The 26,530-nt window shown below is 37.9% G+C and overlaps 1 protein-coding gene across 7 annotated transcripts in view; it reads right to left on the bottom strand.

The window, feature by feature from the left end:
• The window catches only part of TULP4 (TUB like protein 4), a 150,334-nt gene that overhangs the window by 112,882 nt on the left and 10,922 nt on the right, over nt 1-26,530 (bottom strand). For 4 of the 7 annotated variants that reach the window (XR_010358749.1, XM_064413428.1, XM_064413430.1 and 1 more), the window contains exon 2: nt 8,724-11,006. Coding sequence is in view for 6 of the 7 variants with exons in the window: in XM_064413428.1 (XP_064269498.1) it covers nt 8,724-8,975 (252 nt within the window). In the remaining variant the exon portion in view is untranslated. Of the gene's footprint in view, nt 1-8,723; nt 11,007-15,243; nt 15,379-17,028; nt 17,195-19,673; nt 19,801-26,530 lie in introns of those variants that run through there. The other 3 variants (XM_064413434.1, XM_064413431.1, XM_064413432.1) reach the window with 3 other exon arrangements.

Genomic DNA, 26,530 nt, shown 5'->3' with positions numbered 1-26,530 from the left:
TCTGTTGTGTCTCTACCTGAAGGATGACCTTGGTATTCCTTTTGGGGGAACTGGTTTTCCTGTAAAACTCAACCCCCTCTAGCTCTTTCAGGTTTGAGGCTTTAGAGCTGTCTCTTCCCTAGGTGGAAGAACTCTCTTTTTGCCACCTTACTCAGAAGACTGCATTTCTTCTTTAACAGGCTGAAATAGTCACTCTTTCCCAACTTCTCCAATATCTCTTGCAGGTGCTTACATTTGGCCCCCTCTCCAGGACACCACTCAAGACATTAACAGGACATGACCACACTGCTGATAATCAGCATTCTGCTGTTGGCCATTATCCTCTGGAAGCTCCATCTGTGGAACTGACTGCTGCCTTCTGCTGACTGTCAGTGCCTGCCAGATCCCCCACACGTCTGCTCAGCTTCACAAAGCCAGTGCCATTCTCACCCCAACAACATCCTGAGGCTGGCTGCACTCCAGCTGCACCTGTGCTTCCTGCACACACCTCTCCTAGGCAGGGCGCATCTGCTGCTGCAGGTTTCTTCACACTTCTGCCTTGGCTTTCCCTGATGAAACAATTACTTGCCATTTTCCTATTTTACAAGCAGCTGAGCCAACTCAGTAACTGGGGCACTGCTACCTTGTGATACAATTTCCTCCAGAAGTCTGACCTTTCAGTGTCTACATTTAGCTTTTTTATCACTTTGAAGCAAGGCTGTAGGTTTCTACAGTTTACTACAGACTCACATTCTGTAGCTTCTTCTAAAACTTTTCAAACACCATTATTTGTGCATCTAAACAGTTCCTTCTCTTCAGCTCAATGACAATTTTCTTTCCCAAATTCTGCTTCTCTTATGAAGTCACTCACATCCAAGACCTCGACTTGCTTCTGCATTTTAATAACCTCTGCCTGTATCTCTGCATGTGGATTTTGACTATGCTCTCCAACTCTTTGACTACTTGGAAAACCATATGGATTTCTCCTCAAAAAAAAAAAAAATCCTCCTCTTCTAGCACAGCCGTTTGTTCTCATCTTAGCCAAACTTGAATGGATTCTTTCCACACTTTTGTATACTTAGCACTTCCTGCCTGCCTTCAAGAGCTGTTTTTTGTTGCTGCTTCACCAATTTTTGGGCAAGAGATTCCACTTAGATTCACAAATACATTTCACAGAGTTGCAGTGATTGGGGTGGAACCTCTGGAAATTCCGAGCTCCCTGCTCATGCAGGAATGTGGATTTACTTGCCCAGGACTGTGTTCAGGTTGTTCTTTTCATTATTTCCAAGGATGGAGACTCCAAAAACTCTTTGGGCTATCTAAGCCACCTGCTCTCACAGCAAAAAAACATTTTCTGATGTTCATGGGGAAGCTCCTGCAGTTTAGTTTGTGCCCTTTACCTCTGTTCCTGGGAACCACCAAAAAGAGCTTGGCTCCATCTTCTTTGCACCCTCCCTGCAGGTATTTACATACATTAATAAGATTCTTCTGGACCTTCACTTTAGGCTGAATAGTCCCAGCTCTCTGTATTTCCTCACAGGTGAAGTGCTCCAGTCCCTCAATCATCTTTGTGGCCCTTCACTGACCTCTCTGACTGGGAAATCCCCATCCCAGAACATGATCCTCCAGGTGTGGCCTCACCAGTGCTGGGCAGAGGGTAAGGACCACCTGCCTCAAACAGCTGGCAATGCTTCCCCTGGTGCCACCAGGGACACCTTGGTTTGCCCTCTTTGCAGTAAGGGTTACACTGCTAGCTCATGTTCAACATTCTGATTAGGGCAAACAAGAAGCTGTGTTTTATTCATTAGTAAAGTCATCTATGTACATTTCATTTCCCTAAAATAATGGTAATAATAATAGTAATAGTAATAATAGTAAAATAATTGTAATAATAATAATAATAATAGAAAAATCAATGCATAAGGATACTATTTCCCAGTATATGAATATGTAATTCTAGAACTGGAATATCACAACTCCAATTAAAACCATAAACCGGCATTTCTTTTTGAAAATGCACAACAATTTCCCCAATTCAACTTCATTTTCATTACTTCCCATAACATTTGTATTACACAAGTGGATTACTTCTCTTTAAAGAAGTTCTTAATGCAAAGAGGATATTGAGAACTCCCTCAGAAGTTCATGCATGTTCACAAAGGATTGCTATTAAAGCACAGATGCTGGTTGCCCAAGGATAAGTGCCTACAAAATATCTTTTGTCTGTCCTACTACATTCTAGCTACACTTGACAAGCAGTTACTTGGTACACTACATTCAATTATATTGTGAAATGTTTATAGTTTGTAATGGGTATCTTATCTGTTCAGATTATCTGTAATTTGATGAACTCCTCTGGGAACTGTTTAAACCAAGGCAGTGTCCTTAATGATTATTATGGCTCAGAAGTGCCATCATAAAACCTAATTTCTCCACTATTCAGATGCTCAATATGTATGTATGCTATACAAGGCCTTCAGAAGTTCATATTAAATTCTTTATTGAACACTTTACTCAGAAAGTGCTCATATTCCAAGCTTAGGTGTCCACTGTCTAATAGGTGAGTAATCTCATCTATTCAGTACATCAATAGGTCCTCATTATTAAATTTATATTAAAGAAAATGCCTTTATTTCCCTTGAACACACAAATTATCATGTGGAACAACTGCTTTTATACAGAACAACAAAGTACCTTCACCCTAATTCAAAAAGCAATAAATGCCTCTCAGGCATGTTATTATCTTCAAATATGCATGTTGTTATCTTTCAGCAATTTTTTTCAATAAAAACTTGTGGTAATTTCTGATATAGGTGAGCTTGATTCCACTTCAAACTTTTTGAGTAGAATTATCTAACAACAAAACTTTAGCTACATGTTATGTCATGACAAAACTTTGAACTGCATAGATGACCCGGTTACAAATATAATTAACTTTGTTTAAAAGCTGACAGTATTATATATATAATATATACAATATTATATGTGTATATATATAGCATCTATATTTTATATATATATATATATACACACTATATATATATAATATATTCCTTGTTTGCTTAGCTTTCGGGGTAGTTATCTAGATGCTCATTACTACAAAGCAGAAAAACTCTAATTTAAAATTTTCCAAAGCTGATGACCTAACCTTTGCAGGAAACAAACTGCTGCATGACCTACAAGAGCTATTTCCAAGGAGCAGATCAATGCAGCATTACCAACTCTCATTACTCAGCAACAATTGTGGCAATATTGGATGGGTTGCTTCAAAGCCACAACTGCATAAGAACAAACATTGAACAGACAGGCTGGGATTCTGAGGCAATTTAGGGAAATAGACAGAAAGAAAAGGCTTCTCACAAAAATATTTGTGAAAGTAGGAGCTGAGTGTGGCTTGGGAAAAAAAAAGCCCAGTAGCAGAAAGAAAAAGAGTCACTGAAAGTGGCCACAGTTCTTAGAGTGAACCAGCTATACAGGAGGTGTGCTGGTACACAGGTTTAGGCCATACCTTGGCATTTGCAAATTGATACATGGCATAGCAATGGGAAACAGCAAGACTCCTATTTGTCATTTAAGGGAAAAGGATCAACCATTTCCAACTCATTGCTCCATTTATTTTCTTTAACAATTCCCCTAAGAGAAGGCTATGAAAGATACCTCTGCATGCCATGGAGCATGTTTAAACTTCAGCAAAGGCTGAAAAGACTGGCAAAAGACTATCAAAAAGGTTTAAAATGTATTTTGCTACTTTTAATATTTGCTTGAAGAAATAAAAGCACTCAAGCAGCCAGACTAAGTGCAGAACAGCCAGCTCAAGGAGGTGCATTAAGGAGCCTGCTGCATGAAAGCCCAACGTGTCTGTCCTTTCTGCAGCCAGGCAATCAGAACAGCCTGGCAATAGCAGGCACAGGACAAATCAAACTGAGCCAGCACAGCCAGGCACGGCACCTATTGCCCTACAAGTCACTTCCCACTAGTTCTGCCTCTCTGCAGCATTATATTTTTGTAGCCTTAATGGTTTAAGGACAGAGGAAGGGCATGGTTTGAGGAAACATTTAGCATTGTATCAAGTAGGAGGGATGTAAAAACCACACAGGCTTTCAGAAATACAAGTCCTTCTTCAGAACCCTGTATGCCCAAAAGCCTGTCTTTTCCAATTACACTGGCTTGCTTTAGCAAAGAGACAGTATTTCTGCCAACAAACGTCCTGTCTTCTTTGTGCAGTGACAGAAAAACAGAGAAGAGATCTGCAGTACCACTGCAGTTTACAACAGCGTATGTCTTGTACCACTGAGACTTCTAAAGCCAAAAGGCATCATCATGGCATCATTCTACTCAGGATTTTTTAATTATTCACCAGTAACAAGTGTTCCAGCTGTGTCTGAAAGCAACATCTGATACAAGGGATCCATACTGTAAAGAGTCACATGCTGATTCAATTTTTCTGAATCATAATAAAAATCACATTTAACTTTCAAATCCCAGTTACATTAAAACAAAGTTTAAACAAACAAACAAGTTTCCATGTATTGCCTTTCTGTATTCTTCCTAGTGACACTACAAACCAAGAAACACTACTGAAAAGACTTATTTGTTTGGGTTTTTAAAATATATTTCCTAAACAAGCAATAGACTGCTGGAAAAAATCTGCTCTGCAAGATACATAAAACCTAAAAAAAAAAATGGGACAGGATAAAGTAAAGCTTTCTTTCTTTTTAAAACCAGGAAAAAACATTTTTAAGCACCTTCTACTCTAAACAAAAAAAAAACCCAAGAACTGTGCAGACTTCCATAACTAATGTAGTATGAAAACCAATATGTATTGAATATTTTTAAAGGACAGTGTTCCTTTGAAAAGCTGGAACTAATTAATTTGACAGTCCAGCTGAGAAAGGTTTACATCCCTATCTACTAAAACCTGTGCTAAATGAAACAGGGTGGGTTTTTTGCAGCTATAGACATGTGCTTGGAACATTCAAATAATGACAAATGTAAATAAATAATTTCCTTTATCTTTACAGTAAAAAATGTTATATATGCTCAATAATGTATTCAGCTTGTTATTTAATTCACTGCATCAAATTTGTATATACTTGTAATACTTTTTAATGCTTCAGTCTAGCAATTAGCATACTGATTCTTATTAAATATATCAAAGATGTCTTTTTATTTAGCACAGTCAAAAGCAAATGTACACCTGCAAAACATTTTTTTTAAGCACTAGCAATTTAAGAAACATTAAGTGCCATAAAAATTGATACCATCTTAATAAGATAGACACAACAGAAACCATGAGAAGAAACACTTACAATAGCACCATCCAAACAATTAGATTTGCAAAATATTTCACTGGAAGGAAAAATCTCTGTAAGGCTAATTGAAACCTCCCAAATTAAGTTTGGGCTTTTTTTTCTGATTATCTTGCACAGAGCCCCCTGAAAATCTCTCCCCAGAAAACTCAAGATGGATCAGATGCTGAAAGTTGGTATCTCTGTAGCATTATAAAAAAAATACTCAGTCTGGTATGCTTCAGAGCCTACTGGTCACACATTCTGTATACAAAATGCAATATTTTCACCCCTTGCCACAGAATAAGTGGAATATGCTTATTTTAATTTTGTGATTCTCCTTAGTAACTACAAAAAAAGAGGTTGTTGCAAACTCTAACAACTAAGCAAAACAATTGTAGAAACACAAGTGTGGCTCACACCAAAATGCTTTTAATTCTCAATTATTGTTCAACGTGATGAGTCATTCAAATCCAGCACTATAACATGCAAATCAGTGATTCAGTCCTGGGGATTCCTCATTCTTGTCTGTTCTCATAGGCTACAGGCATGTTATTAGAATCAAGAAAAGAAACCAAAAACATTTCAGTGAATCTCTTCAGAAGTCATAAAAAGATTGCAAAAATCCATCACAAGCATTCACCTTCTTGACTCACTTAAAAATAGTCTCTCATTCTTACCAGAAGCACAGCACTGCCACATTACCTCTTCTTCTAGATTTTCACTTTAAAACTGAAATACAATGTAGTGCTCTGCCCACAGCAGATTGTTAATTACACCCTAAATGGAAAACATTTAGCTTCTATATTGTCACTCTTCCATTCTGTTCATTTCAGCATTTTATACTCAATAATTGAACACATACTAATGTTGAAGTAGCACTGTATGACTGAAAAGCAATAAACTTCATTTGGCACCCTAGCTTTATCCCAGAGAAAAATACAGGTCTAAATCACCACTTATAAATAAACTCTGAAGTACGTATAAATCACCATTTCTGGGAACAAGACAATACAATATGCTTCTAAAACTGGCCAGCAAATCAAACAGACTCTTATGAGTTTTAAGTCAATCACAATCTAAGGGCCCACTCTGTGCAACAAACATGGCTTGAATCAGACACACACACCAGCAAGTGCTTGCTTGCAAAATCAACATTTTCCATTATGAATGATGGTACACAATAGAGACAATGTTGTTGTTGGCTTTTTTTAACAGGAGAATGAGAAAACAAAACATTTACTTCTTATGCAAATAGTAGCAATAAGCACCGATGTTCAATATTTTCTTTCAAGAATCTTTCAGCAGACTGACTTAGAAGAAAAGGTGTTTTCTAAAGAAAGAATCTTGCTGTCCACTCAACTATATATCTTTAACATTCCTATCCAAATCAGTGGGATTCTCCTATAAAAGGATTAAATTGAGTAAGCCTGGTGAAGAGCGCTGTGTAACACATCATCTTGTAAAAATGAACTTTTACTTACAACGATGGTCAGAAATACACGAGAGCAGGGAAATCTGATAGCAGCCACAGACTCATCACAGAAAGAGAGTTCCACTAAAGCCACTTCTCTCTTCCTTCAGTCATATCCCACCACATCAGTTTTGTGTTAGAGAGACATAAATTGGCAGTCTCTACTCTGGTCATTTACACAATTCCTGCTGCCTGGAGGACTACTTACAGGAACACAACTCTTTATTAATCACAAGCCTGACCCAAACAACAACAACAAAAAGATTCAAATAGAGAAGTTTAATTTCATTTGAGTCTCTCATGCCAATCACTGTTAGCTGAAAGGATGTGCAAACAGGATATCTAAATCCACACAGCAATGATGCAATGACCCAGAAAGAGACTCTAATGGCCAATGGAGTAAAGAAAGCAAAACCAGCCAAACCCAAAGGGCAGCATGCACATGAGCACCTTCTCCACTTAAATGGACACATACTAAAACCTAGTCTTGTATTTCCAAGTTGTGCAATAAGACTTCACAGAAACAGAAACTCCCTATATTGTTCCCAAAACATATATTACACAAAAGAAGAGAAACAAGTGCCCAGCTTCACTGAAAATTTAGATAACAAAATATGGAGAAATTAAAAGCGATTGTTGTGTCACACACACTTAAAAATAATATGCAATTTGTAATTGAAAATTAAACAGACAACTAGCTGTCATTTAAACCAAAATACTGGATTCAAGTATCATTCTTCCCTTTGGGAAAATATGGCTGTAATTTTTTTGAATGAAACTGATACAAATATGTACATTAATCTGTCTTTCATCTATACACATATAAGTCTGTAAGATTTACCATACACCCACAAACCTCCATACACACAAAGCATGTGGAAGCAATTATTTCAGACTAAGTATTTGATTGCTGCTCCCTGTTTTTGCTTAAAAGAGGATTGTTACTAATGTTACACAAGAACCAAAAATACACACTTCTGAAACTCTGGTGCAGCTTGGGTTGAAAGGGCAACATACATTCTCAGAGTCCACCCAATAAATAGCAAAAGAGACAAGAAAAAACACACTGTAACTTTGGTGTATCTTTGGTTTTCATTACAGTACTTAAAATCTCATTCCACCCACCAACCTAGCAGCAAATCTTTGATTTGAACAGATTCTTCTCAAAGAGCACATCCAAACTAAAAAGCAGAAACAAACCCTGTAGTCTAAGACACTTGCTAGGCTACTGGGCATCACCTGCACTTTCCATGAAGCATTATACGGAGAAAGAGATGGGTGCCAGGAAGATGGTAAAACACAGCTGAAATACCAGTTTATACCAACAGATTTATGCCTTTCAGAAAACATGAAGGGAAAAGCTTTTGTATGATTGTACTCAGGGCAATGCTTTGCACACTGAAGTTACAGCATTTTACTGCAAGGCACCTCAGCACTTCTCTGAGAAGTCACACTTGGTCTTTTTTCTAACAAAGTTTTTCCAGATACAACAGCTATCTCCTGTCACAGGCCGTTCCAGTTTGCAGCTTCTGAAAATCTGGCAGACTTCAAGCAAGCTTTTCTCCCACTGCCCTGCCTTTCCATCAGTCTTCCAAGCCAGACTTCACTACCGTGTGAAAGCAGTCAACTATCACAGCTTTTAACTTCCATTAACATGCATTTATTGCATTTGCTTGGAAACTGGCAGGTGCTGGGGAGTGAAGGAGTAAGTAGGCCAGACCAAAACAAGACACATTTCCAGAGAACCTCCCACCATCAGTCGTGTAGGCTTGAATTTGCCAGAAAAAATTCCAGTTGACCCAAATCCTATTTGGATTCGTCTTGAGCCTCCTTCACACCACTCTGTCAAATTCCAAGCAGACATACTTAAACAAAAAAAAAAGAAAAAAATAGGCAACCACAAAAAAAAATTCCAAAAAAAAAAGAAGAAAAAAAAAAAGGTAGCTATCATTTTCTTTAGAGTGTAACACACATTTGCTTACCTCACTGTTGTGGCCCCTCAAATTGAAGTTGATTCTCTGAGGGGTGTTCCTGTCCCTCCTGCAATGGCTGGAAGTGAAGGTGACGCCTACAACTCCTCTCCCATTGCCCGTTGCCAACCAGCCTTCCTCATAGTACCGCCTCCTGCACACCGGTTTCTCCTTCTCACTTTTGGGGACTCTGCCTTTCCAGGAGAGGCAGAGGATGTTGGAATCGCTGCAAAGAACAGGCCCATGTTCCACTGCTGCATACATGCTTTTTTAAATATTTTATTTTTTGACATAAGAAAGTAATATGTCTAGTGCACAAAATTTAAATCAATTTTTTTTTTTTTTTATTGATAAGACTGACCTGGATAGATCATTGAAAGGGAGGAGGATGGGGTCAGTGTTTATAAATATCCACCAAATGCATAGTGAAAAATTCCTCTATAAAAGATGATGGCAGTTGGCTAAGAAAAAGTAACACTTAAAAAAAAATTCAGGTTCATTTTTGTTTTGAGTCTGTAGAGTGGGGGTGCACTTATCCTTTGGAGAAACAGCTACTTCATAAGAGGCGCTCAAGAAATGGTTAAGTCATCTTTTTGCTCAACTTGATATAATCTTTATTCAGCCTGAGATTCCAGTTTAGCGTAATGCAATTCCAGAGACAAAGAGTTGCAAATGTGTAGGTTTCAAGTAACTTAAGGCTTTTAAAACTTCCTCCAGTCAGATTTTCTTCAAAAGTTCAGTTGCAGAAATTTAAACACACGCACATACATATATATGTATATACATGACATTCCTCTTTTCCAAGCTGCCCTCTGGCATATCTTTTCCATCTGATGTATTTCTGCTGCTAAAGCTGAAAGAGATTGCATAAAGGGAAAAAAAGGCACACAAACCGTGTGAAACAACAGACCCGAACTTGTGCAGGCACTGGTGTGCCAGGCCAGTTGGGAAATCCCTCTTGGTACTGAACCGCTCGTTGGACTCAAAAGTTTTTGCAATCCAAAGCCAATCCAATTTTCACCGCAGCACTTTTTTTCCACCAGAGACCCAACACAGCCTGAACTGTTTATCACGCTATCTTGCCTGCTTTCCCACTTTTTGCTGCCACACACGAATGAAAAAGAACCCCCTCTTCATTTATAGCAGAATCAAAAATGCTCTAAAGCTTTTAGCTTTCAAAGTAGGTAAGTTTGCCTCAGGTGAACCATGAAGTTCTCTCTCCTGCGAAACGGGCTAAAATGTCAAGCTGTTTTTCCTTTACTTTTCCCTTTTTTTCTGCTACAAGGAATCACAGACTTTTCATTCTACCATAAAAAACAAATGCCAGAATTAAAGCACATCAAGTAAGCACTCTTTCAAAATCTTCTAAAATTCAGGGAAGGAAGAAATATAATCATCTAAAAAAGAAAGTGAAGCAGCATTAAAAATCTGACTTCCTGGGTTCACTATTTCTCTAGGTATTTTCCTTGCTTGTTTGATAGGATCTTTCCTTCTTGATGCTTGTCTACAGCACAGATTCATAGTTCCAGACACAACATTTGCAGCTGTACAAGAAGGAAACATATGAAGTATTCCAATCGTTTTATTTGAATAACATTTATGAGCTCAATTAGCTAGTATTTATATCACACTAAGTGAAAAGAGGAAAAAGGAGAGGAGAAAGGATATGCAAGTTTGATGACCTGGTTAACTCAAGAAGGATGGCGAGATTTGCTCAGTTCAATGCCCAGACTTGTCCCATAGTTCCTCAACTTATTTACTTCCAGTCATCATTGCTCAGCAGAAGGTCACCATTTATTGTCCATTCACAATCTACTGAGCCCAAAGCAAAACGTGCCGAAGACCATACATTATTCCTCTGCTGGAACTAAATCAGTTTCCTCTGCCCTCTTGATTCTTCTGTTTCCCTCACAGCTATCGATTTAGATTGTGGAGGTATTTATTTGGCTTCTTCTGCACAGAGGGTGTTTTTTCTTTCTCTTCTTGCAGATTTTTTTCACCCGTGAAGACCATGTGGAAAGCTGAACATTACTGGCAGGTGTCTTTCCATAGATTACTGATTCCTGTGCTGCGAAGGTGCTCCATCTGGTTATCAAATTAATTTTCATCAACTGCAAAGCTCTCAGGAATATGCCAGAGCAAGTCTACGTGATGACAAAAACATGTATGTTTTCATGTACATGCAGTGCACACACCAATCTGGTACTCAGAGCTGCATCTCCCTTTTCAGTTTAGGTGTGGTAATCTTGTGAGACGCCGCTACTCAAAACTTGAAATCCCTGGATTCTTCCAACTCTGCAAGGCAAAGCACACACACATAAAAAGAAAAAAGTGAATAAAAGATGTCACAAAACAAGTTAAAGATACTGGTACTACTGTTACAGTAATTGAAGTATTATGATTAAGAATTTTATATTGGCCTCCTACACAGTGTATTATATATAGAAAAAAACATTATTCAGAACATACACATTTGGTATATTTGTATTTGATAGACACACAAAGACGAATTACAGAGTTTTCTTTTTCACTTCCAAAATTCCCAAACTTTTCACAATGGACGTGTATAGCTAATGAAGGGAAGGATATCCTGGGAAGGATACTTGGCGGGGGAGAGGAGGGGGAAGACTATTCCAAACACACTTCTACAGGGAAGAGCTTTCTCCTGGGCACAGTCTCTGGGGCAAATTCTTAAAGATTTCACAACTCTCAAGTGAAGATGGGGAAGGGAGATGCTAGTGATAGAGCAGGTACAGGGTTAGACCCCGAGGCAGACAAACAGAATCACAGAATGGCTGATCTGGAAGGGACCTCTGGACATTATCTGGTCCAACCACTGTGCTGAAGCAGGGTCACCTGGAGTCAGTTGCCCAGGACTGTATCCAGGCAGTTTCTGAATATCTCCAAGGATGAAAACCCTATGAATTCTCTGGGCAACCTGTGCCAGTGCTCAGTCATCCTCACAGAAAAGTGTTTCCTGATGTTTAGAGAGAACCATGTGTGTTTCAGTTTGTGCTCATTGCCTCTGGTTCTGTCACTGGATAGCAGCATTAAGAGCCTGTCTCTCTCATTTAATTCCCTCCCATCAACTGTACACAAGAAGAAGATTTCCTTAAGCTTTTTCTTCTCCAGGCTGAAGTCTCAGCTCTCAGACTTTCCTCACAGAAAAGATGCTCCAAACCATGAAAATACAGTACTGAACTTATCAGTCTCAAAGAGACTGGGAAGATTCCTCCAGGGCTTAAACTACTGCTTTGAAGAGATCTAAGGTACTTCAAAATTAAAGCTTTAAAGTCTGAATCAATACAGATGAATTTTAAAACTATTCAAATCCTGCTTAAATCTCCATTTAAAAAAGGGGAGAAAAATTCCCCAAAGTCAATTTTGTACAGAAGAGTGTATACAAATAAAGCACAAAAGACCAAGCAAAAGGCCATTCAGGATATTCCAGCAGTTGTATGCAAAGTGCACACATATGCACAGTTATTGCATCTACACAGTTACTGCTAAAGAGAGCTCATTTAAATTCAGAGCTGCATTCATAATATTCAGCAGAGCTGTAAAAATGGTCTTGTCTTTATTACATAAAGCACTATACTAACCTCATGTTTCCTGTAATTAACCACTTATTTCATTCTAGCATAGACATATTAATTAATTTCGTTTAAAAAAAGAGACTAGATAAGAAAACAAATTTACAGACACAAAGGCAAAGTTGTAAAGTAGTTTACAACACTACACAGTTGGCTGACTTACCAGAAACACTGTCCCTGAGATTTGGTGAGTCACTGCCAGACCTCTTCAGCACTACACCTCATTGAAGTTTTAAAAATAATGGCTGCTATTAATTTTCATTTTCATCATGGCAAGATGATGATATGACAAATGTCACCTTTCCAAATTTCTGGTGCTTATCAATTACAGCCCAGAGAAAGTTCATATATAGGAAAACACAAAAAAACTTTCAGAGTACAATGGTTTGTAGACAAACTTTATCCTCTAAGCAAACATGATCCTCTAAAGGATCAGTGCCATTGTTTCCATACCCACTGACATCTTCCTAACAGACATCTGCATTCAAAAGTTGACATTTTATTTTAGCAGCATGAGCATTATGATGCAAGCCTTTACTAATGCTACACAGAAATAAATAAAAAAATGTTTACTGAGAAAACAAAGTCTCTGAAATATCAGAGCAGAAATAAGCATTAAACAGAATTGTTTGAACTGTACAAGAATCATGAGTTTACAAGTGGATTTTAAAATACAGGTAACTATAGATACAGTGGCTTTGCATAAATCTGTGTGCAACTTCTGTCCTTATTCACTGCATATAAGATTAACAAGGCTGAGAAAAGGACTCATCTGCATCTTGGTCAATAACCTTCTCTCACCTTACTCCCATTTACCGTCACTTTCAAGATCAGACAGACCAAAAGCTTCTCCTCTTAAAAATATCCTAACTGCATTAGAAATGCTGGTCAGGGAGAGATGAAAATCTAAAATAACTACAAAAGTTAGAAAATCAGCCATTATTCAAATACTTTCCCAATACAATACAACCTATGAGAATATTTTACCTTTGAATCACTGAGGATCGACACTATCTTTATATTCAGAGACAAGAAAAAAAAAAAGACTTTTAAGACTATAGTATCAAACACTCAAAATACAGGCTGAATTAAGATTACATATATTAAATATTAATGCTTTCCATTCCCTTCTTCATTTCCATGCACTCTATCTTTCCTAAGAAATAACCTAACTAAAAGATTCAAGTGCTAGTCTTCCCTCTAAAAAAAATCAGTAATTTAGACACTCCCTTTTTGCCACCATTACAGCAGCCTCACAGTTCTGCTCATTTTCATATTTTGAAACCAAGCTCTTTGTCTTGTTTCTTCCCATCATGGAACACCAGGGTAATGGCTTCCACCTGTGTTGTGAAGTGTGTAATAGCAGAGGATAAAAAGCATGATAGAAGAGCTGGGTGTTACCTGCACAGTCCGACTACTAGTCCAAAGTCAGTTTGGGCTCACCATACAAAGAGAACTTGGCCTTCCAGCTGGAACTCATTCTAACTAAATTTTTAACTGAAGATTGTTTAAAATCAAATTTTATGCACCTTTCCTTCCACAGCAGTGCAAGGACTAATCACAGAAGTGCACCACAATCTGATTTTGCTGGGAAATTGTTTCTGACACTACTAGGACAATAAATATCAACGAATTCTCTACTTTCATTCTTACTTAAAACATAGTTGAAAATATCTTTTCTCTGAATTTTCCCTTTAACAAAGGGAGATGCTACTTGAACTCATCCTTTAATACTGTTGAGTCTAAGCCCAGTGATGTAAAACATTTAAGTACAGACACCTAATGAGACAAAAACATATTAGACCTGTGACACAGGAAAGCAGGATCCACAACTATTTTATTTCATTTTGCTTTGAAAGCATAGCTCTTCCCAAATGCAAAACCCAGCAGCAAGTTATGTTTCTGCATGACAGAAAATTTAGGTATTAATTTTTTAAAATGAGCTTATAAACATTAGCTCTCTTATTGTAGTGTCAATATTTAATTCATCATTTTTATCTTTTGTTCCTATTAACTTATCCTAAAAGGGTGTTAAGCCAGTTGGACAACCAGAAAAATATTTGTTTGTCCTCATGCGTCTTTCATTGAGGTGTCTCTTTTGTTGACAGAAAGAAGCCAAGCACAGTCAAATGTACCAATACTGCAGCAAGCTCTTCAGCATTTCATATTTATTCAAACCCCTACTCTTCAAGGCTGCAGAGCAGAGAATCTGAAGGCAAGGATAAAAGGGGACTGGGAAGGGAAGGGAAGCAAAGAAGGAAAAGTGAAGTGTATACACACTATTTGTGAATTATTATCTCCAAGAAACCAAAACAAATAAAGACTCACAGCCTGCTTTTGGAAGATTCTGACGGCACAAACATCTTAAGGAAATAAATAGAAGATAAAGAGTCTGAAAAGACTTCAGGATTTTTCAGCCTAGCCAGATTCTCTACCTGCCAAACCTGCATAAGGTGAAAGGAAACTGTAGTTTTCCCTCCCTTTGCAGTCTAAGAAGGAAAAAATGTATATCAGTGTCCATGAAGATAGCAAAGTATTTTTAAAGTGCCAGCCACAACAGGTTTGGCACAAGCTGATGGCAGATGACCCCACCAGATATCAAATGGGGACTGTGGGAGCAACCTCCAAGGTCACTGCTGAACACTACAGTACAAAATTTACTCCATCATGTAACAGAGTTACTGTATTACAGGCTAAATACTATAGAGATAGAAGCTGGTAAGAGGATACAATTTGTTGTTTATTTAGTCCAATCTCTAAATTAACAAAATTCATTAAACAATCCCATCAAAAAAGTGAAAGAAAATTATTTAACAAGAGTAACAACTTTTCTAAAAAGCCTGAAATAAAAATCATCTGGCTTGGAAGTTGATCTCACTGAAAACTTACTCTCCAAAAAAAGCAACTGATTTTAAGAGAGCTACCCCTCCTGAACTCACCATGCACAAAGGGGTTAGGAATTGTGGCAATGAATTTCAATCAGTTTGAGCCGTGCCCGAAGTTTTTGCTCTTCTAAGTAGAATCAATCCCTGCTACAGCCTCAGGGCTGTCCCACATTCAGGCGCACTGGCAAACTGGAAAAGGTACAAAACAAGTGAGAAACAGAAGGGAAGAATACCGCAACTAGTATTGCCACTTGAAGACTATTCATAATAAAGTTTGGACACAGAATATTTCCGAACTCAGGGGATTGTCCTTAGAAGAAAAAGAAGCAAAGTCTTCCCTTTTGAGGATGAATTTAAGATGGTTTGGATGTCCTGGAGCCAAAGCTACCCATTAGCGAAGAAAATATGCCTCATTTTCAAATTAACAGAAGTGAGGTGAAATACTCCAGACAGATGTTGAAAAAAAACTGTTTCAGGAAATGAAAATGCATAAATAACACGTACTAGCCTTTTAAAGAGTTGGGAGATCTACACCACTGAAAAACACAACCAAACACTTCAGAGATTCAAAGAAACGTGAAGTGTGACCAATATATTTCTGAAACTTATAAGTGTCAATCTTCTTTCTCAAGAAAAGGCTGCAATCCTCACAGCACAGAAAAGCCCTAGACAATGTATACTTCACCAGGCACTTCATCAAAAAGTGGCAACAACTGTGTCTTACTAATAATAATCCAAGACCTTCATGGGAGGGCGCCCCAGCTCTCACCATCTCTTTTCCATTGAACTGACTGCTCTGACCTTGCCTGTAATTACAGAGCAATTTCTTTCCCGTAGGAACATTCTGCAGCCTGCAAACATCCCTCGAGTCTGCAGCAGTTCCAGCTAGTTCCTAATTATCTCCAATATCTGCCCACAGGCTCTTTAATACTTTCTTATGAACATACATTGAACTTTCAATATTCTCCTCAAAAATCCCAATACACCTTTGTATGTGACACGCTACCACACTGGAAACAAACAATAACATTTAAAAAAAGAAAGGAAGGGGAGATGAAGCAAAAACAGATGTCATCAGTTTTTAAAGTTCAGAAGAGCTTCATAAACAAGAATGATGTCTTTTGGACAGCAAGACATATTTAAGTCAGAAACCTGAGAATTGCTGAGAATTGCTGGTGCAAGTGCAGTGCGTGGCAGCAGAGAGGGAGCTCCTGGTGATGCATCTCACAGGTGTGAGATGGATTGTGAGATGTGGGTGTGCATATTTAATAAAGCAAAAAGACAGGAGTTGCATTTTTCAAACAGCTTGGGTTTCTCAGTCTTTGGCTTTGGGATGAAGAACCAAACTCTAGTCCTGGCTGTCCCTCAAATGTGCTGAGGTCAAGATTTCAGACTGGTTTGAGGACCTGCAGTCACCTCACCACCACCACTCAAGAGGTCCAGATGCAGATCAGGGATACTATGCCCTTGCAACAAAGAGATGCAAACCTTAGGAACAGCTTTATTTCCTCCCTCTACCTGTCCTCTTTTGCTCCAAGTTCCATGTTTTTTCCTCATGACCGTGTCAAGATCTCTGGGTTAAAGGAGGCATATAATAGAATGGAAACAGACTAACTCAACGAGTGGTTGCTTTAGAGGCAACCTTGATAATGAAGAATCACTGGAGAAGCCTTAGTGAAAGTCAGGAGCTTTAAATAAATGTTTGGAGCAAAGCAAAGACTTCTGAAAGTTACTGTTTCACTACAAAGACTCAAGATCAGCAGCATACAGGCGTGCCCTGTTAGGTGAATGATGGTTTTGATCTGCTCTGTATTAATATGCCAAGTGCTGACTGCTCACCTGTCCAGACAGAAGCAAGGAGGCCAGCAAGACACAGATGTCCACCAGGTACAGTCATGGTCTGGTGGGTGAGCTGAAGGCAGGAAGGCAGATCTGCACCTAGGTAAATTCACAGAGCAGTCTGGTGCCCAAGTGGTTTTATTTTATACATGTCTTCACAATTCTCTCTTCATGCCGGCCCAGCTCCTGCTAGACATATGAAATATGTCTATTTCATATAAATATGAACATGAAATAGTAGTTATATTAAAATACAAAATTTTGAAGTGGGGATAAGAAATAGCAGTATGCTATTCCTCATGCATGACTGGGACACTACAACCTTTCTATTAAGAAATCCATAATAGTTAAAAATTGCCAGTTACAGAAGTATTCAGTAGGAGGATGGCTACCAATGGCTGCATCTTCTATTTTCTTAAACATGAAAAATCAATGTGTTAAAATGATCGCAAATGAAAATGAATGAACAGAAAAAGGGTTGCAAAAATCTAGAAAAGTATATTCAAGGAGCAACACGAATTATTTTAAGTAGGAATTCTGAATATTTCATTCAATGCCCTCTGTACAACTACCAGATAGTGGTTGCTTCTAACTCTGATCTCTACAAAATTATGAAAATGCTGTTCCATTGAACAAGTATTCATGTTTCATCAAGAAAGTCAACAAATGTTGTAAATTAGTGTGGATTTTTTGAGGAAAAGTAATATTCTCATTACTTGGTACCTAGTGCTATATTTAATTTTATTCTGTTGTTTTCAACCCCAGGAAGTTATATAAATGAAGTAACTGTCAAACTGCTTGGATCCCATTACTTCTCTTCCTCAACAGAAAACTCTCAATGCCTCTTTAAATGCACCTTTACCTAACCTATACCCAAAAGGGATTTTTTTTGTAAAGCTCAGATTCAAAATCTACAAAGTATGAGAATCAAAAGGGAAGATTCATCATCACAGTTAAATCTGTATCTTTTAGATGAACACTCATACAGAGCTCATGCATCCACATACAATTAAAGCTAAAGTTATGCATGACTAAACAAGAGAAAGAATGCTGGTGTGGGTTTTTTTCCCTTTGGATGTTCTTCTTTCCCACTGCCAAGTTTCACCTTACAGCACTTCCCAAGGAACACAAGGATCTTCAGAGCAAGACAGCAAACTTTTCAAAATAGCCAGAGGAAAGATTGATTTGGTTGAAGGATATCAGCTTCATACATTTTGTACTTCATTTCAGAAACGTGGATTTGGGAAAGCAATATGATTGCATTCAGTAGATGATGTGCTGCTTAGCAGACAGCTTCTGCTAAATCTGACAAATACAGGTCAGAGTCCTGCAATCACACTTCCCTCAAGCATGCTTTGCACTTTCTAGACAAAAGTAATAATAAGACAAAAGTAATCTGAGGTCATTTCCTAACATAACTTTGATGTAAAATTTTATAGTTATCGTAGTTACTTTTTTCCTTCTATGCCTAAGACTACTATATATTTAGACAAGCCTATTTCAGTACAATCTTGTTTTTGTCAAATAAGTACTTCACAAAGTATCTCCAGAGCTGTATGAAAGCTCAATATTTACCAGTTAAGAGTTTTTGGAAGAGGTGAAAAAGCAGAACAATCAGAGGAAAAAAACAACATATCATCCACTCTGATAATTCCCTCTGTAAAACTCAACATCTGTACTGAAGGTTCAACATCTGTATTAAAAAAGCCTGCTTGCAAACTGTGTAAGGAGAATTCTGCTGCTTTTTCTGGTAAGCAGCTTGGCAAGGTAACATCATAATCTTGCAGTGTCAGTCATCCCCTTGAGCTTACAAAGTCTATTAAAACAAATTACATGAAAACATCTTTTTCAGGATTTCAATTCAGTAGCTTAAGAGGATCAGGATATTCCAGTTCCTTCTTAGATTCAAGGAACATAAGACAGTACAGTACTTCAGTGCCTAATGCTGCATTGACACCTTAATACATTCTCCATTAACTGTGTATTATTCACAGAGCACATAATCACAGGTTACTATGAGGAAACTATTTGCTTTGTTGTTACCTCTATTAGCTAGATTACAATGAATTCAACAGTTCAGCATCTGCTTGAAACTGACATTACATTTGATCTGCAGCAGATGGATGCACACAACAAACATTAGAGAAAAAGGTTAAAATACAGTATTATATAAAGTATTTTCATACAACGCTTCTGAAATTAGGTAACCTAATGATATTGTAAGAAAATTCTCTCCAAATAACTAAAATTATATATTACTCTTCACTTACTCTTCTACTGAATGACAGCATGAAACAAAGATGATGAACATACAGAAATTACAATATCAGAATACAAAATTTCTATTCATGGCTATTAAAAGAATTAAATACCTAAATTAAACATGGGGAAATCTAGTTACTCAGTGACTCTAAAACCTCAAATATTGACTGACAGATGCTGATTTCATTGGATTGTCAACCTAACAACTCACTACTTGGCTGCTTGATTAAAATGCTGCAAGATAATTTTTTTTAAAAAAAAAAATCTGTTATACTTAATATATATTTCACAATCAAATGTTTGCCTGAAATCAGTCTGTTTCTTTTCTAAAAAGGCATAAAACAAGATTTACAATACATGTGAATATACTGCCTTGTTTATACCTGTAAACAGTCACAGCAGAGTTGTTTTACTGCTGCTGCTATTTCTCGTTACATCTCCATTGCAATGTATTTCTCTTGTTAAAGGGGCTGTGTAATGCTTGTGCCACTGGTCAAAACAGAATATGGAAATGTTGCTAGGATTATCTAGGAAGAAAAAAAAAAATAATAACCCACTCACGACATTCCCAGGATGAGGAATTCAGTGTAATTAATAAAACCACAAGGCCATAAGACAGTGCAAAGGGATGGCATACACCATTCCAAGAATTTTAATAACCCTAACATGGAAGTGAGTGGATGAATGTTCCACAGCAAGCTTGCAAAATTCAAATCTCTAAAGGCAATCATCATGTAAGAGCAAATAATTTTACAAATTAATGCACCTGAGAGATCTGTAATATGTCAGTTTAGTTTTTATCCCCCACAGTGTCAATACCACAGTAATCCTACCAGAATCTATCCCTAAGAATTGGAATAAACAACATTTTACTGATGGATAACCCAGAACACAAATATTCCATTCTTTCCTGTCAAATCCCTACTGTAAACAAAGTCCTTAAGCAACTTAGCCACAAAAAAATCCCTCACAAATGTGACATTTAAGGGGCCTGCAAACAAACCCAAAATTTCTTTCCCCTGGTCTCAGGACTGATCAAAGCATAGCACTAAATTTAAGAAATCTCTAACACTTCTTTCTTGTTCCTATCCATGTAGACTGAGATATTCTACCCTCCGTATTCTAAGACAGCTACAAATTATCTGCAAAGCCTATCTGGTCTGTTTCATTATCTATCTGGTCTGTTTCATTATCATGCATATAATTTTTTATTTCTAGTGGATAAGTAGGTAGGAGGTATTATTAACAAGTTTCATGGACTTTTTCCCCCCTTTAAGAGCAAAATGTCAATAAAATAATATAATTTCCAACCCCTACGATTTTGCTTCAAATGCTAATTGTAGTTAAATACTTTCTGCAGTCTTGTAATCAATGTTATCAAAAAAGTCTGGGAAGTTATGTTATGTTGATTAAAGCTTGAGAAGCTAGAGCTCACATCCAAAAAAAAAAAACAGTTAAATTGATTTTTCAGTTGACTGAAACCAGTAACATTGGTTTTTATAAATCCAACTCACAAGCTTTATTTTGGACTTGCATGTTTACCAATTTTCATTTCAGATTAAGAAATCCATCCCACAGAAAGCAATATGAACCATAAAATGAAGCAAGACACTGCTAGATTCTGAACAGACGCACCAGAGCAATGCAGAGCTGCAGGGATCTGATTACAGACTATCTCCTGCCAGGCAGTCTCCCACTGGGATGGGGAGCACATCTGCTGGGATGTTCTACAATGAAACAGTGTTTCTTATGTACAGCCTTACAAATGTTCCAGGATTATTCCCTCTCAATGCTTCAATGCTTTATCAAAATTTTTAAGCAGTGCATAGCGAGGCATTCACTGTTTAATAACATTCCCCCATGCAATGTGCTCTGTGATTCTTGGATCTGCTGCTTTCCTTGCAAAAGCCAAAAGCCAAACTACAAAGCAATTGTTCTGGGTTGATAGGGAATGTCCTTTATTGCTGCTTCTCAGATCAGCACCCAGATCAGCAAGAGCTCCAGCAGACGAAAAGCAAACCCAAGCCTATCTGCTGGAAGACCACATGCAAATGCAGAGAAAATCATTTCCACATTTATTGTTTCTCTTGCTCTGAAGCAGAGCTACAAATAACTGACACCTCACCCATTTTCAAATGAAGCTTCTATAATTACACTGTTATGCCCTATGGAAACACTACTGGGTTTCTCATAGCAACCTTCAATGACTCAGAGAGCCCTGTTCTTACCACAAAATTGCTAAGAGTGCTTTATCCATCTTCAACAGAAGAGCTGGTATGTGACTGGCAGAGTCACCACCACCACTGGCAATCCAAAACTTTATGACATCTTGTCTCTTGAGAAATAAAGTTTCATGGCCAAAGTAGTAGTATATTCCATATACAGTCAGCAGGATTGTTCCTATAAAATCTCTCACACCCCATGATGCCTTGAATGCACACACTACAGAGTCTTTTTAGCAACTCTGTCAGATAGATAAGTACAGTTCCTTCCCAAAGGCTGCAAGACAGCAAACTGTTCAAAGAAGCCTAAGCTGTAAAAAGACTTCTTAATCTCTGACGCCTCAGTGACCCACTCCAGTTTCCCTTCCCAGATCCACTTGGCCCTCATCCCTGTTTTCACTGCCAGGTGCCTGTCCAACATCTCCTTGGGCAGACTCAGTTTCTTACAACACCACAAGACAAATATTTTAAGAAGTGAGAAATATTCTGTGGCTTTAGGGATGTGGATTAAATCACTGATGGGTCAGGTGAGTGTTGGAACTGCAGCTAAGGAACAGGCACAAGACTGAGGTGCAGGAAGGTTCAGAAACCTGCAGAAACAAAGATGTTGGCTCAGCTCACCTGCACCATAAAACCTCACCCCTGGGATAGAGCTGGAGCAACTTTCTTAATACTGAAGGGAAATACAGCATTCTTCATAAATAAGAAGGCAGAATTTAACATAACTGGTTTCCAGTCTATGGTATGACCCTGGAGTGCAGCTCATCTAATGTTTTCCAGTCTATCTTGCTTCAAAATATTTCTGTCTATTTCTAGTCTGCATTCAAAAAATGAATGGTTAAATGGACCTTCCTTCTGGAACAAAGTTTTCCAAGCTGCCATATATGCCCCACTGACACATAACACATGCATACATAGAGCTGCCAGTACACAAGGTACCCTGAAATGTTTTAAGACCCAGACCAGAACAAGGCTGACAACAGTCCAGAATTTAATGTTTCCCTAATCTCCAACACTGACTTGGAGTAACAGAAAAAAAATCCCCCCCAAAAAGCAGTATTTTAAAGAATTGCATTTTAGAATTATCTTCTAAACTCACAATGGTACCAAGTTACTTTCAAAGGAAACTAGAATTCCATTTACAGACATCCCAGGTTTAGAAGATTTAGAGAATGTTACTAATAAAACTACATACTAGATGTTTCAGTTTCACATTAATCATGTTTTTAATTGAAAATTAATTTGTTTTTAAACAAAAGGAAGAATTACTGTTAGCCTATGACCTGAGGTGACTTTTTAGATTCTGAATCACTACATCAGTAGAAATAGCTGATCTCAACATCAAGTTTCCTTTTTTTTTTACATTTTCCAAGAAGAAAACAATCCTTTTCAACTTCTCCTTGAAAAAAACCTGCCATAAACTACACTGAAATAAACACGATTTTTCGTCTATGCCTGAAGAAAATCTGTTGCAAGCTGATCTGCTCCTTCAGCAAACTGAAACCAGTTATTTACCCAGCAATTTCCCTCATTTTAGTGATCTGTGGCATTTTTAAAACCTCAGCAAAAACATTTAAGCAATACATACATTAGTTATTATTAACGCTATTTTAATTCAAGTTGACAACTTTTATGAAAGGCTAAATTTACTACAATAGACTGAGACAAAGAAAGTCCTACTTAAAAATAGTATCTTTTTATATCCATTTTTAGCCACCCTAAATGCTCTCTAACACAGCATAGGAAAAAAAGACTTGGCAATGCTATTGCCATAGGCTCCTCTTCCATTACAGACCCATGGCACTTCCATCACAACACTAAAAGGTCCCAAATCTCAGTTGAAAAGCTGATAATAAAGACAAACCAAGCTAAAAAGCCAAATTCTGAAGTGAATTGCATGAGGTGCAGGCACACATCCTCTTCTAACCATTCAGCAGCAAACGTGTGATAGTCTCTACCAGGTACAGCAGGAGAAGGCATATTAAAAGGACAAGGCCAGACTTCAACACCTTTTGTCTGCTTTACAGACAAAAAAAAAATCCCTTTGGATGTATTAGTTTTATTTACTTAAAGCTTCAGGAAAAAATAGAGTCTCCACCATTCCAATCTCAACATCCACAGGATTTCAGATGGATGAATATGGCATGAACAATGCATATATCCAGTCCATAACAGAGGCGCTATGCAGAAATTTGTATTTCTACTTCCCCTCATTCAAGGCCACCTACAGATGCAAAGAACAAGAAAAATTGCAATGGTTATTTGGCAAACCATGCAGTGTCATATGGCAGCAGTGAGTCAATCTTTAGAAGCTGGCTCCAACCTGAGAAGGGGCTGATGTGCTCCCCTGCAGCTGTGACATCAGGTCAGGACAAGCATTATCCCAGTCACGCAGCTGATGGCAGAGCTGGAGGGAATCCCTCTAAGAGGAAAGCAAAGACAAAAGGAGCAAGCTTCCTTCTGGGAAAATGGGATGAATGAAGGTCTTACTGAAAAGAGGCAGGTGGTTCATAAGGTAAAAAGAGCACTAGATTAAGATGTGGAAGTCATGCAGTTTTATTTTGAAGCCATGATGCTGAAGTTCTTGGCCAAAAGGCTCAAATCAGACTTCAGGCACAGTATCAATTACCTGGACTGAGCAAACAGGCCAGGAGTCTGTACACACACGTTAGAGCATCATCAGCCATCTAGTACAGAGATGTTTAATTAGCTAAGCAGGGATACAGGGTTTGAGGGGAAGGGAAGTGGGAGAATCTGTGTCCTTCAGACTAGTAATAATGTTCGTAAGAGACTTTTACACTCAAAAAAAACCCTAAAAAAACCACCACCACCCAAAACCAAACAAACAAAAAAACCCAACCAAACCCAAACGATACAAAATCAAAGTTACTGATGCATTTTTTATTAGCATGCTAAATGAAATGCTACACTGACATAAGAAATTACATGTTCATAAAATCCACTATGCAAGACAATCCTGTCTCTATAAATCAGATACTAAGTCCACATAGGGAGATAGGACTGTTTTATTTTTAAAAAAAGTACAATCAGCAATTAAGCAAAGAGAGGAAAATGCTGAAGAAAAATTTAGGAGGGCAGTGATTCCCTTCATATTAATCTCCTGAAGACTCAACTGATAGAAATATATATTAGGTGTTTGCCTTAAAAAAATATACAGATTGCATGCTCCTAAGAGAAGAGTGTTATCCTCATGCTGGATTCTTTCCAGACATATTTTTGGCTACTACTCTAACCACAAAACACAGCTGGGGGAACAGGTTAGGACACGCAGAAACACCTCTCTGACAACCAATACATCTGTCTCAGCCCAAAACCTGTGTACCTTTGTTTCATTTTCACTTCTGCATGACACAAACATGCAACAACAAAAAAACAGCAGTAGAAAGCAGGAAAGCAGGAAGAAATCTTTCCAGTTGATCAAGGCCTAGCTTTAGTAAAATATGTTTTATATTCTCAAGCCATGAACACACCATGATACCCTGCTGATTGTGGTATCACCACAAAGAGTCAGGGCATTTGACCAAAGGATGTCACTTCTATGTTATACACAACCACTTTCTAGGATACAAAGGACCTAACAAGCACTGACAATCAACAATGCTTTTCTAGCTGAGAAAGCAAACTGCTGTGTGGCAGTAATTCCAGGCTTTCCACTGACATCATGCTAAGAAAGAGGCAATTGTCCCAAGGCAGATTTAGACTTATCACCAGCATGAGAGAATGTCTTGTTTATAATCAGTAAAGATTTTGAATCTAGAGGGGGACAAAACAAAAAAAAAAAAATTAAACACAGACTAAACAAACCTACTTGAGAAAAATATGTCCACTTTGTTACTAAATACCAGAAAAATTCTGCAGAAGGTACAGCCTGTGAACGAGTGCTAGAACAAATAATTCACAATTTGAAGTATCTCATTCATTAAGATCTTTGATCCTATTTTGATCCTTAAAACAGTAGAGAGTATGGTCCAAAAAACTCAAAATTTGAAGGGAGACTATGGCTTTCAGAGCAGTGCCTATACACTGATTTTTGTCTAAATACTGTTTTGTCCAGAGTTCTGGGCCTGAAATTTTCTGAAACAGTGAACAAAAGGTCTCTGGCTCTCAGTTCACAGCAAGTGTGCTGCAAAGTGCACTAGAGAACCTAATGCTGCCAAACAAGCTGTGCACTTCTTTGAGTTTCATTTGGTATGGAATCCAGCATTTCCCCCAATTTCTCCCTCCCTGTTATCACTTATTCTACTTTAAAACAGACAGCTTTGAAATATCCTGCAAGAAAAGCTTGAAAGAGAAGACCTGAGTACTATGGTACAGGCCACCTAACAAACATCACAGTCTAGAGAGCAAAAACCTTAACAGTCTCACTTTGAGGATCGGTGCACACTGTCATCCACATAGCCACAGGAGCCTGTCCTGAAAGAACAACTCAAAATGCAGAGGGGAAAAAGGAAGAAAAATGACAGTGCTATCATCATCTGATGAATTTAAATCCCTGAGAGATCTCTGAATTTACTCACTTACTCAAAGAATACAAGCAAACCTGCAAAGGCAAAGAATAAGTCCCTCAAAAAATAGAAAAAAGAAAGGATAGGTGAACAAGACGTGAACAAAGAGAGGTAACAAGTAGCTCAAGGTGAGACACACAGGAAGCTTTGCATCACAACTTCAAAACATAGTGAAGAAAATTATCAGAGAAGAATGTGATTTTGTTCATTGCATTTTTCATGGCATCTTTCATTTGTTCAGGTGAATTTCTGAACAAATATTTGCACCTAAACACCCATAAACCACAAAAAAGGACCTTCTTGACTTTTCCTACTTCTCTCTGTGACCTGTGGAATTTTCTATTTGCCTCTTTGCTTGGAGTACAATTCTCTTCTTCACAAGGTCTCTACCTATATACAGACACAAGAAAACAGCAGGCCTGTTAACAGTGGACTGTGAGAGAGCAAGCCTCATACCTGCATCATGAATTTACATCTTACCTCCTCTGAAAA

Source organism: Passer domesticus, chromosome 3 (assembly GCF_036417665.1).
Source record: "Passer domesticus isolate bPasDom1 chromosome 3, bPasDom1.hap1, whole genome shotgun sequence".
Lineage (NCBI taxonomy): Eukaryota > Metazoa > Chordata > Aves > Passeriformes > Passeridae > Passer > Passer domesticus.
This window is presented reverse-complemented; position numbering and strand designations above follow the sequence as displayed.